Consider the following 13,428-nt stretch of genomic DNA (forward strand, 5'->3'; position numbering starts at 1 on the left):
AGGTATCTAAATATTTAAATTTTGGTTGCTTTTTATAAGAAGATTTTCACTTTGATAACAACCTCACCACCTTCATCAAACTTAAGTACTGGCATGTTAAGTGTCTTCACTCAATTCTTTTTGAACAGTTTATATTGAGATGGTTCAGTTATATATTTAATATTTTAGGGGGAGCATCACCTTCCCTGGTTCTGAGGGCAACTAGGAAAGAGGGAGAGGTTTTCATAGGAGATGGAGAAAAAGAATAAGACCATTATATATTTACATCAACTGAATTATTCTTTAGGAATTATTCTTTAAGAGTACACACCCCATACCATCATCACCACCCTATTTTAAGGCCCTGCAGGTGGATTCAGACTTTAAAAGAATCCAACCCATTATCTGCCAAAACCATCAACACTCTACAACATTGATTGTATAATCATGTTATACACCTTTGCCTCTGGGAAGATACAGCTTATAAAGAGAGGTAAAGTTTTTCTAACTTCATTGACACACAATGCATTAAATTGTTATCATTTTGAACAGCCAATTTATTTTAACTATGGGTTATCAAGTGCTTAAATTATTCAGTCTACCTGTATTTAATGCTAATTAGATGTTATGGTCTTATTTGTGTCACTACATCTGGCACAAAGGTCTGCAGGAAGATTTATGTGTTAACTGCCATGTAAAAGATGAATCAGTTTTCTTCAACCTGGATTGCCCTTGAAGTTAGTCCCAGAATATGAAACCGGTTAGCAACAAATTCTGGGGACTGTAAACCAATATACTGGAATAAACCAGACCGGAATAAGAAGTATCAGCTGAACATTTTGTTCTTGAATGTTAGTTTAAAGTATAAACCCAATGGAAATGGAATTTAGTTCCAATGCATTATTAAATATTTGAGACTAAATTCCAATATGTATTAACTGGAAATTGAAGCTGATCCATGTTGGATATGTTTACTCTTAAAAAGACCATAAAAAGGCATGTAGGGTGGAAGGGAAATTAAATGGAAATAGAGATTCCTCTTAATGACTGCAGATAAGTTTGTGTGTGTAATGCAGACCACCTTTTATTAAGCCACGGTTTGCTAAATAATTTACCGAATAAAGCACAGCTTTTGATTCACAATTATGCTAAGCCATAAACTATGAATTACAAGACACACCATTGAATTCACCAACATGCTAAACTGAGTCAAATAACCAAATCATACTAAGTTTAGCAAAAGATATAAACATAACAGTATCTTTTTATCAGGTCAATCTAGAAGAGAGCTTAGGTAAACAATAAAGGAACACTATTGAATCAAACTGTTTTCAAACTTATCAGTATGTATCCTTACAAATACAAAACTGGACCTAGGCCAAAATAGGACAATTATGAACAAGGTAGCACAGTAGTCAGTCTCTAGTCCAGCACCTTGTTATCCTTAGCTGATCTCAAAAAATTAAGCAAGATCAGACTTACATTGATGGGAGATCGCCAGAAAAATCTCAGAACTGTATGCCAGACTGGGAAGTTAAAAAAAATAAATCCTGGAAGAATGAACAGAACAGAATAAAATCACAACATTGGAAAGAAACTTGGAGGTCTTCTAGTCCAGACCCCTGCAAAAGCAGAAGACCCTACACCATTTCAGACAAATGGTCGTCCAACCTCTTCTTAAAAGCCTCCAGTGATAGATTACCCATAACTTCTGAAGACAAAAGCCGTTAAACTGGTTAATTGTTCTTGCTGTCAGGAAAATTCCCCTTAGTTCTAGGTTGCTAGTTTCCATCCATTGCTTTTTGTTTTGCTCAATAGGTTAACCCCCCCCCCCTCTTCTTTATGGTAGCCCCTCAAATATTGGAACACTGCTATCATGTTGCCCCCAGTCCTTCTTTTCACTAGACTACACATTCCCATTTCCTGCATCTGTTCTTCATATGTTTTCGCCTCCAGCCCCTAATCATTTTTGTTGCTCTTCTCTGCACTTTTTTTTTTCAAATATTTTTTTATATTGTGACCAAAATTGGATGCCATGTTCCAAGTGTGGCCTAATCAAGCAGCAATTAACACATCACATGATCCTGATCCTATCCCTCTGTTGATGCAGCTTAGTATTTCATTGGCTTTTTTTTGATGAGTACAGCACACTGCTGGCTCATATTAAAGTGATTGTCCACTAGGACTCCAAAATCCCTGTCATACTTACTGCTATTGAGCCAGGTTCCACCTATTCTATACCTATACATTTGATTGTCTTATCTAAGCCTAAAACCTTATTTTTCTCACCATTTAATTTCATTTTGTTAGAGCCCAGTGTTCAAGTCTGTCAGTATCCTTCTGGAACTCGAACCTACCTTCTGGGATGTGGGCTACTACTTCCAACTTGGAGTCATCTGCAAATTTGATGAGTTCCTATACTATCCCTTTTAAGTCATTTATGAATATATTGAAGAATACTGTGCCTAAGACAGAACCTTGGGGTATCCCACTGCTTACTTCACTCCATGTAGATGTAGTTCCATTAAGGACTACACATTGAGTGAGGTTTGTCAGCCAGTTACGAATCCATCTATTGGTGATGCTGTCTATCCTACATTTTTCTAACTTGCCAAGAAGTAGGTTGTGGTCTACTTTCTCAAATGCCTTACTAAAATCCAAATATACTATGTCCACAGAATTTTGCTGGCCCACTAACTTAGTCACTTTGTCAAATGATAATGGTAAGCTATTACCATAATATTGCCATAAAATTCTACATAGGTGTGTGCATAAAGTTGCAAGAGTGGAATACAACTGTAGAATGACGTTATAGTTAGTAAACAGATATGTATAATCCTCCCAGAATTCTATGTAATTAACAATTCACCCCCACCTGCCCCCTTACTGCTATAGTACAGTGTTTCTCTACCTCAACATCTTTAAATTGCATATACTGGGAATTGAAGTCCACACATTTTAAAGTAACTGGGGTTGAGAAAAACTGCTATAGGGTAACATCTATAGAGCTAAAAGACAGGCTAAGGCTGAAATAGGGCTAGCCACTGCTTTGTTTTTCTCTTGGAATCCATCTTACTTTTATGAGCTAAACCAAGTAAGTAGGCATACAGTTTTCTAAGTTGTTTCCAAAAGCATTTAACTGAGCATTAAAGGGATGAATTAATATGCATCAACACTTCATTTTTTTTCAATTGTCAAATGAATTAGTTATTTCTAAACAATGGATACTGACCACATTGGAAGCTTATAAGTAATAATAAACGTTACAAGCAGAGTATGTGTTAGAAAAATATTGCCCAAGAGGTTAAAAAAAAATATTCTCAGACTGTAGGAGATGGAACCTCAACAGCAAAACTTCTGTTAAGTCTGAAACTCTTCAAATAATACATTTTCCTTTTTCTAAGTTTGCCAAAGCATCTTAGCTCTTCTATCTCTCTCCCTCCCTCCCTCCTTCCCCCTCTCTCAGTTGCTGCACTCATTTCCAGATGAGGCTTTGGCTCCAGAGAGGTCAGTTCTAAACTCCTCTTGCAATTTATTCTGCAGAAACTCCAAAGTATACAATCCACCAGGTTTTATTTGAGAACTGCAACTTCACTGAATGGCCAAGTTCACATGTAAAGTATGGGAGGAAGCATAAAACATAACTCAAGATTATGACTGGGATATCTCTTTAACTTTAGTCTGACTTTCTTAATTTCTATATTTGTGAATGTCCAAACTAGTCCACATTCAGAGCAGTTTATTTGTATGAAAACAGAATGTGCTGGCAGTTTACCACTTTGTTAGCATCTCTTGTTGACTATTTATGAAAACCAGATTTTCTATGGATTTGTATTATTAATTATGTCTGCCACATCTCTAAGGCCAAATCATTCATTTTCTTCTTGTTTTCTTTTGAAACAGGCTTGGGGGATAAATCTGTTGCTGTCTTACAGATTAAGTAAGCTTCCAATAAATAAACCATAATGTAGGTATGAATGAGAGCCAGTTTGATGTAGTGGTTAAAGCAACAGGCTAGAAATCAGGTGATCTAGTCCCACCTTAGGCATAAAACCAACTGGGAGATCTTGGACCAGTCACTTTTTCCTTACCCTAAGAAAAATGCAATGACAAATCACTCCTGAAAAACCTTGCCAAGAAACTGCAGGATCTGACACAAGAATCTGACACAATTGAAAAGAAGGAAAATAAGTATGAATAGGAGCAAAGAGTATTGTAATAATATGGAAAACCATATAAATGCAGGTAACATTGAGGCCCCCCCAAAAAAACAATAATAATGATGTTAGTTCTGATACTATTGGATGACAGACTGAGCATTGTTGCAATTTATATGCATAATCACTTGGTAATTTTCCTGTAGAGCAAATATGAAAAAAGAACATAAACGATTTCTCTATCACAATATTTTATATTAGACAATATTGCTGTACACATTGCTCCTCCTGTAAAGTTGCTCTGGTTCTGAACAGGCAGCGTGAAAAATAAGTACCCAGTGCAAGACTAGATTTGGCCCCACAGTCTTTAGTTGCTGATCCTTAAATATTACATACAATAGATGTAGCTGGAAAATACCATGGCTGCTTTTATAGGGTAGTATCAGTGATACCCATCCACTCACTCTTCAAAAAAACAAGACTCATTATCTAAATCAAGTGGAAAGCGACATTTTTATTACCGTTTTCATATTCTGCTACTTATTTGTTAGATCTCCTATAACAAGCATGGATTTACAAAAAAGGTTTTGTTGAAATGCAAGAACAGAATACAGCAAAGAGAAGGGAACACCTCAGTATTAGATGGATTTCAGCTTTACATATAGAAATACCTCTCAGATTGTTGGAATATATTTATGAAAGGCTAGAATTTTTTGGGATGTCACAACACGTTTCATTATCATGGTTTATTAACTGGCAGCTATATTTTTTTCAGTATATTGGCTTTTTGAATACCTCATTGTTGCCTTGGCAGATTTGGGAAATGATTTTTCCCTGTACACTTGTTAAAAGGTTCTTGGTTAGTATTCTGCAACTTATTCTGCATGGTTGGAGACTATCAACTCCTTACATAACCAGTCTTTCTCGACTTCTCAAAATTATATTGCCATTTGGACATGCTTGATGTAACTTTGAGGAAATGTGGTCCCAACATTTATGGGCAATACCAGATGCAAATAGTGAAGAAAAATGGTAATTTCAAATGATAGAATACCCCTATTTCAGTTATAGCTTTTAAACATTTATTGCATTGTTTCTTAGAGGAACTTAGTTGTTCACATGATAGGTGCTGGATTTTAAATATGCATTTTACTTTTTCATTCATCAATGTATATTTCAAGATTAATCCTGTTTGTCAAACTTCCAAGATGTCAGGATATTTTGTTCACTCTTTACATGACATCCATCACCACCTAGGAAATGAGGACTCAAGTTTAACTTTTTGGTTTTCAACTATTCCAATCTTCAACTATCGCATCTATCATGTGAAGTCTTCCCATCATTGTCCCAAACTTCCACCCTGTATAGTTAATATGAACAATCAGCATTCTAAATAACATTAATGTACATGTTCTGTATGATAAATGATTGTTCCAAGCATAGTGAACTGGAATAAACAATAGGAAATAGTGAAGTATTTAAAAAAGTGTTCCAGCTAAAATGGATCTGCAAAATTTCACAGAAATGTCATTCTTGCCCTCTACTGAAAACTGATGTAACAAAGAACATGATTTTACCTGCAAGATTCTTGCCCAAATCCACCCCATGTTCCTTCCCCTCTCCCAAAGGTATCGGTCAAGTTTCTACAGAATGGAATTTTGCTATGCTGTTTTTACATAAATCTGGCCACAGCTTAAATGGAATTTGAAACCAAAGAGCTTTAATAAATAAATATTATGATAAGAATATGAAAGCAATGTACACATAAAACTTAATTGGAATCAAAACCAAAGCATTTCTTTCTAAACTAAAATCATAAAACTTTACAAGAAGCTAGTTCCTTTTTAGTGGGCCTGCAAAGAAAAATAAAACCAAAACACCCTTTGCATTTTAATGGTAAAAAAAAGATTATAAAGTGTTTAAAAGGATATTACTAAAGTAGTAGTAAATAATCTTAAAACTCTCACCACTTTATAAAAGAAACAGTACAAACTATAAAGCTAAAAGATTTTTCTTAACACATTTGTATCATACATTGTCTACTTTGTATCATTAAGACATGACATGTTACTGTTTTAGGGAAGTATCAAGACAAATTGTTTGGATTTGCATGTCTGATTTTAAATGATAATCACCCATGCTATTTCAAAATAAATTAAGCTAAAACACATATTTTTGCCAAGAATCTTTGTATCTAACATCTGAAGTTGCATTACATATGAACTCTTACCCCACAAAAAACATTCCCTTAAGTCTCATGCCCCATCTTAATCTTAAAAGTATGTAATTGCTTCTAAAAGTACTATCAACCTTGTAAAAAAATAGTAGTAGCCCGAGCAGAGGTTGCAAATAACAACACTCTGATTTCTAACTGGGAAGGAAAATTCATACAGCCCCCCCCCCAAAAAAAACCACCCCATTCCTTTTTCCTCCTTATGCTTAAAAGCAATCCGAAGAATAGATTTCTTTAAAAACAACAACAGTCTTTGAAAGATTAAACCGAAAGGTTTGCATTCAACAGTTAAAAGATAGATTTTTGCCGGGCACCAGGTTTACTAATCTCATGGACAAAATCCAACATTTAAAAAGTAGAGGAATAGTTCCGCGCCTATGTGTGCGCTCGCTCTCACATATACATAAGAGAAATACGAGTGTCCGTCCAGGAGGTTGGGATTCTCCTTACCTTGACTAGCTTTAGCCACAGTGTTGCCAAAGGAGAGAACCAGGCACAATCCAAGGATCTCCAGGGCCCCCATTCCAACCGATGCGTTTTGTGCAGAAGGTTGGTGCCAAGAACCGGGAAGTTTTCTCTGATGCTTTGAAGGCGCACGCAGATTTTAACAGACAAAAAAAGAAAGAAAGAAAGAAAAAAGAAACCCACAAAACAAAGGAACTGTTTTTCCGACGGTGTATGAAAGCGGCTACTGGAGAAAGGATGGCTAAATTGCTCGGGTTTTCGTCTAGTTTCCTCTGATGCTTCTAGCACAGGAAGGGAGGGAGGACAATCTGTGAGCGGACCTGATCGCCTCTTTTATTCAAGAAGGAACGTAGCCGGTTGTAGTTTTTGTTAGAGCGGCAGATTTTTTTTTTTTTTAAAGGGCCGTGGTCCAATGCTGAAGACCTGTAAAGGTCCATCCAAGCAACGCCCTTTTTCTTTGCTCTTTCTTTCTATTTGCCTTTGCTTCGCCTGCTCCTTCACTCCCTCCCACCCGTCCGGGCTCTGTTCAGCTCTGCCTGCAGGAATTTACAGTCTGCCACTGGGGGAGTAGGGCCAGTAGCCATGGAGACCGCTTCCCTGGGAGCAAGGAGGTCAGGCAAGAGACCATGTGCAATCAATGGATCAATGCAAACTCCTGAGCGAGTTTCAGACCCAACAGCCCCTTTGCCGGGAGAGGAGGAAAGGGGAGGGGCATGAGAAAGGGGATTGTGTTCAGAAGGAGTATTAAGAAGGAATGGGGGGAGAGAGAGAGAGAAACCAGCTTGCAGATACCGTGACCTGTAACACTTTTTAAAAAAAAAACTTTTTGGCGCTTGGTCTTGAAGGCAAAGACACGCACTCGCAGGAGCAAAGCAATTGCAGATCAAAGGGCTTTCTCTCTCCCACTGTTGGCGGAGGGGGATGGGGGAAAGAAAGAAAGGAGGGGAGAGGAAAACTCTAAATCACCGAGGATTTTTACAGCGTTGTACCAGCCTCGTCTCGAATGAGCCACGGACCACTTTTCTATCACCTTCCTTCTCCCTGACGGAGTTCTATTCCCTGGCTGTCTCACGAAGAGCGGTCTGTGTTGTCAAATAAATCATAAACCAAACGCGCTCTGGGAAGTTTAAATAGGTGATAAAATTCTAGCTCATTCTCGGTCTTTCCACGCGCTGGGTTTAATGAATGCGTGAGAGGGTCTCTGAGCATGAGCAGAATGCCCCCGGTTCAGCAGAACTCGGATTGGGCTGCTAAGAGGAGCTTTAATAAATCGGGGAAATGTCAGAGAAAAAATCCGGCGAAATTACATTTCAGCAGATGTCAGCCTGCATCTCTTGGTTATTGATTCTCTTTCCTTATATTGGCAAGCAGAAATGGAAACAAGAAAGGCTGCCTCCTCTCACCCATATTTTACTTGTTGTATTGACCGTTTTAGGGGTGATTATTTTGTTTTAGTTTTTCTCCCTAGTAACTGATCATTTCAAGGCAAGCTTATAATTTTGTCCCCAGGTTGAGGAGAAGGGGTTTGAAGGGAACTTTGTGTTTCTAAGGGGAAAAAAAGTTTTTATACAGTTTGTTTAGAGACAGTTCAGAATTACAATGACACTGAAAAAAGTGACTTATGACCATTTTTCACCCTTACGATCATTGTAGCATTTCCATGGTCACCTGATGAAAATTTAAACTCTTGGCAACTACAACTTCAAACCACCATTAAACAAATAGTCTTAACTCAAGGACTTCCAGTACTTTCTCTTTTTTTCCTCAGCATCAAGAGAACTAAATCTTCACATACTGTGTACAAAATATGATTACTTTAAATCTGGTAATTTGTGACTCAAGTGAAAACTTTTACTTGTCTTATGACCAAGTCTTAAAATCCGACTTCAAATCAGAGCTATCAAATATACTAGCCCTTATTAAATGTGGGAAGTGCTAATTTGAGTTTCTAGAGGTACCATTTAGATATCGAAATAGTTTTATCTACGATTATCCACAATATAACAAAGGCAGTATATATTTTCTCCATAAGAAAATAGTGGAGGAAGCTCTCAAACCAGAGGACAAGAGAGCAGAGGTAGCACTTCACAGGGCCCACCCAGCTGACGCATGGGCCATCAGAGTGGCTACACTTTCTGCTCCTGTATCAATGGTCAGGAAGGAGCAATGCCAGGTCAAAGGTCATCGTCCGTCAAAGGTCCTCATATTGCTTCATTGATGGACCGTAGCAAACATCAACTTTTCAAGGACCCTCACAGACAGACTATCACAACAGACGCAAATCTGTTTGGATGTCGGGCACACTGTCAGTCCCTTCCAGCTCCGGGTCATTGGTCCATGATGGAACAGCCTTGCAGCATAAACTGGCTGGAATTGAGGGCAGTCCATCTGGCACTCCACAAGTTTCTACCACTGATCCAGGGACAACATGTCTTCATCCTGACTGACAACGTGGCCACAAAGGCCCACATAAACAGACGGGGGCACGCATTCAAGATCACTAATGAGAGAGACAGAAAGACTGTGCCACTGGGCAAGAGGAACTTAATCTCCATCAAAGCGGGACACATCTCAGGACAGTCCAACATCCAGGCAGACTGAGCAGGGCCACTGTCAACCACTCCGAGTGGCACCTGCACCTGAGCTTGTTCCAGGAAATGTCACATCTGTTCAGCCAACTGATCATAGGCCTTTTTGCCTCGCTCCTCTCTGCTTTTTCCATTCTGATAGAGTACTCCTTCGCTTAGATCCAACCAGGGGTGGGATGCTACCGGTTCCACCCGGCTCTATAGACCCCCCGGTAGCTCTGAAGAGCAGCAGACACAGAACCGGTTCTGTGTTTGCTGCTGTTTGGCCCACCCGCTTGCCTGGGCTCTTTCCTGGCCTTTATTTCCTGCTTTTTCAACCTCAGCTGCTTTGCGTGGCACAGCTGAGGTTGAAAAAGCAGGAAAAAGGTAGCTTTTTGAACTCTGCACACCTGTGCGCAGCACTTTTCAGTTGTCTGGGAGGCACAGCCTAAGGTTAATTTACACGCGGCACAGCGCGCGTCAGGCGTGCATGCACACAAAGCGTGTGTGCACATGCAAAATATAATCACTGAACTGGTAGTAATGCCGGTTGAAGCCCACCCCGGATCCAACTTTCATTCCCGAAATTAATTCAGCCTTTCACAGAGCACAGGAGTTGATACTCCCCAACTTCTGTCCTAGACAATCTCATGGGTCTAGAGCGACAATGGCATCTATTAGATATAGGACGTGCCCTCCAAATCTACATAGACAGGACTGCCTCCTTTAGGAAGATGGAGGCGCTCTTCATCTCCATTCAACCTGCTACTCAAGGAAGAAAAGCCCCATCATAGACAATTGGCAGGGGCTGCGAGCCACGATTGCGAAGACTTACGAGACTCAATCTTTGCCAGTACCTACTGGCATTACAGCACACTCAACTAGGAGTGCTCCAACATTGGTTGCTTGGGCTACTCAAGCATCGATCAAAGAAATCTGTAGAGCGGCAACATGGGCTTCACCATTGCCCTTCATAAGGAACTATAAGCTGGACGTTTTTGCTTCCGCAGAAGCAGCTTTCGGAAGAAGAGTTTTGCAACGGGTCCATACGTAACAAGGGGAGACTCCAAGCCAGACGAAGACCCTCCCGTAGGACACGCCAAGCTTTGGTATGTCCCATGCCTGGATGCTCTGAACAGCTCATCTGGAGAAGGGACGTTGGTGCTTACCTGATACACCCATTCTCTGTGAGCTGTGAAGAACATCCAGCCCCACCCAGAGTCCGTCTGGTGTGCGTCCAATTCCGGCCAGTTCTACAGAGCAAGGTGAAGGAGAATGACAATGAACTCATCACTTTGACTTCGCCAAAAACTGGGGGCATGGAAGAGGAGCCTCGAGAAGGAGTGTCCTCAGAAATCAGCTCAGCCTATCGAATGAGAGGCAGAAGCACCTCCCATGCCTGGATGCTCTTCACAGCTCACAGAGAATAGGCATATCAGGTAAGCACCAACACCCTTTTCTCCATAAGATTTGTACTGTATTCAAAGATCTAATTTTAATCTTTAATAAATTAACATTTTATTGAATAAGGTAGAAATGGTTATTTAATTGTAGAATCAAGTGGAATTTGCATTTGATGCTGTATAATACCTGACACATTTGGCTTAATTGTTATAACTACCACGAAATGTAGCATCCATATTAAAAGAAAGGATAATTAGAAGTGAATGAAGTTAACCATGTAACCATATAACCATATGACTGAATCACCTAGTATCTTGAGATTCCAATTCCTATTTATTCATTTCTGAAGGATATCAGGCTGGGACAGGTTGATATAGAAAGATAGTTAAATCAAAGTGCTATACAAGTTATAGTATGAAGAAGATAAATTACAGAATAAACTTATTTTAATTATTTTTGGGTCTTATGATACTTTTATTCCCAAGAAAAAGTTTATATAATTATCTTTCCTGTATATGAAAATAACATGGATTGAATACATTCCTTGAGTGAAAGAAAATTATCATTTATTGTATTAGATAGTGGGCTGATCCTGTCCACATCTTGCTTTTTAGACTGCAAAGCCTCGTACCTGATTAGATTGTTTTCTCCTAGTATTACTTCTTAGTTTAATGTTGCCTTTCATTCAACAAATAATTCCAAAAATGACTTAAGGATAAATAAACTTGTGTAATATATAAGGAGAGCTGAATGTATAAACCCTAATGATATAAAAAAGAGCAAATCTATGATGTCTCCATAACTCTTCAACAGGCTGTAAGCTATAATTTTCATTCAGGTGGTAAATTCAAAATACATAATGGCAGATAACAGACTCCTGTGTCAGAATGATCCACAAAACAATTTATCTCTGCAAAAAGCGAATCCATAGTCTTACACAGCATAGTCTTATATATATAAGTATTTTTATGGAAGTACTTTATTAATATCATTAGATTTATATACCACCAATTTCCATGTAAGTCTCCGTTGATCTGTAAGTTGGTTCATCACTACAGTGATACTGAATTCAGTAGATCACTGAATTGTGTGATCTACTGAATTATTACATCAGATCCAATTCCATTTTTCCCATGATCCCCTATCTTGTTGAAGGAATAGTAATAATCCTCAATAATTTATAATTTCTTTATAAAAAGCAAATGTTTTGCTATTTAGCTTTTCTGGCTATATAGAAAAAAATGCCAGCACCTATGACCAATCTGATACAACATGTGCAGCTTACTTGTGACAATCTGTTACACCGAAAAAAATCTAAAAGATTTCTTAAGACTTGCCCACATACTAAGTTCTGATATGTGTTCTTCCCCAATTGTTGGCTTTTTGCAATATAGTAAAAGTCTTCCTCTTTCCACCATATCTATGAACTAGCCATTGTTCTGCCTTTCAATATACTTTAATTGTTCAATAGCCTATTTTTTCTGTTTTCCTTCTCCTTTTGCTATTTAAGCTTTTTTATTGTACTATATTTTTGATTGCTTTAGTATCCTGTGACTATCACTAAGTGTTGTATCTTATGATTCATGATGAATGCATTATGATGATTATGATCATATTCATCATATCTTTTATGTACACTGAGAACTTATGCACTAAAGACAAATTCTTTGTGCCTAATCACACTAGACCGGGGTAGGGAAACTTGGCTCTTTTATCACTTATGGACTTCAACTCCCAGAATTCCTCAGTGAGCCATAAAAGGTTCCCCATCCCTGGCCTACTGGTTTTTCAGTTGTGGGGGAAATCAATTTTTGACTTGAATGTCCTACATTTGTATATTAAACAGTCCCATTCAAGTCAAAAATTGATTTCCACCACAACTGAAAAACCAGTAGGCCAGGGATGGGGAACCTTTTATGGCTCACTCAGGAATTCTGGGAGTTAAAGTCCATAAGTGATAAAAGAGCCAAGTTTCCCTACCCCTGCACTAGACCAATAAAGAATTCTATTCTATTCAATATGGAAGGTCGGGATATTGTAGTTTTAGTACAAATTGCAACAAATCAACACACAGCACAATATATAAAATTGAGACAAGGAGTCTACAAAGCCATATTTCAGGGAAATTTGAAAGTCCATACAGTACTTAAAGGTGTCATGTTCCTTATTCAGCACACTATAACAAAGAGGCTTATAATAGCTTTGGAGGGTTGTTTCACAGTTATCAGAACTGATGTCCTGCTGCTGAATTAAATAGGATCAGCTGTTTAATCAGACAGCAAAAGGATGTGCTGCAGGAACCTATAAGACAAAGCAACCAAACTGCAGATCAATTATATAGATTTTGTTGCCACTATAATCCACATGAAATTAGAATCTTGACCTCAGCAAGTTGAAAATCATGTGCTGATTAACTCAAGATGCAGCTTTAAACTCCCGGCTGACTTTAGTTCTTTAGAATCAGTAGCAAGGCAGGAAAAATCAATAGCAGGAAGCATGGGTGTTCTAAGACCTGAGAGATGTGGAAAAACAAAGATAAGATGGAGACAGAAATAGCAGCAGAAAAACAAAACAGTTTTTAGGAATAGAGTAAGAATATCCCTAGAAGAGTAGGAGATTATGT

At 38.4% G+C, this 13,428-nt stretch overlaps 1 protein-coding gene across 6 annotated transcripts in view; it reads right to left on the reverse strand.

The window, feature by feature from the left end:
• SCUBE3 (signal peptide, CUB domain and EGF like domain containing 3) overlaps positions 1-7,519 on the reverse strand; it is a 128,369-nt gene extending 120,850 nt beyond the window's left edge. For 3 of the 6 annotated variants that reach the window (XM_087959804.1, XM_087959802.1, XM_087959806.1), the window contains exon 1: positions 6,820-7,519. In XM_087959804.1, coding sequence (XP_087815930.1) covers positions 6,820-6,892 — 73 coding nt within the window. In that variant the 5' untranslated portion in view covers positions 6,893-7,519. The remainder of the gene's footprint in view (positions 1-6,819) is intronic. The other 3 variants (XM_087959805.1, XM_087959803.1, XM_026680361.2) reach the window with 1 other exon arrangement.
• Between the last annotated feature and the right edge of the window lie 5,909 nt (positions 7,520-13,428).

Source organism: Notechis scutatus, chromosome 3, assembly GCF_049901735.1.
Source record: "Notechis scutatus isolate UNSWTSFEM ecotype Mainland chromosome 3, rNotScu1.2, whole genome shotgun sequence".
NCBI classification, from domain to species: Eukaryota; Metazoa; Chordata; class Lepidosauria; order Squamata; family Elapidae; genus Notechis; species Notechis scutatus.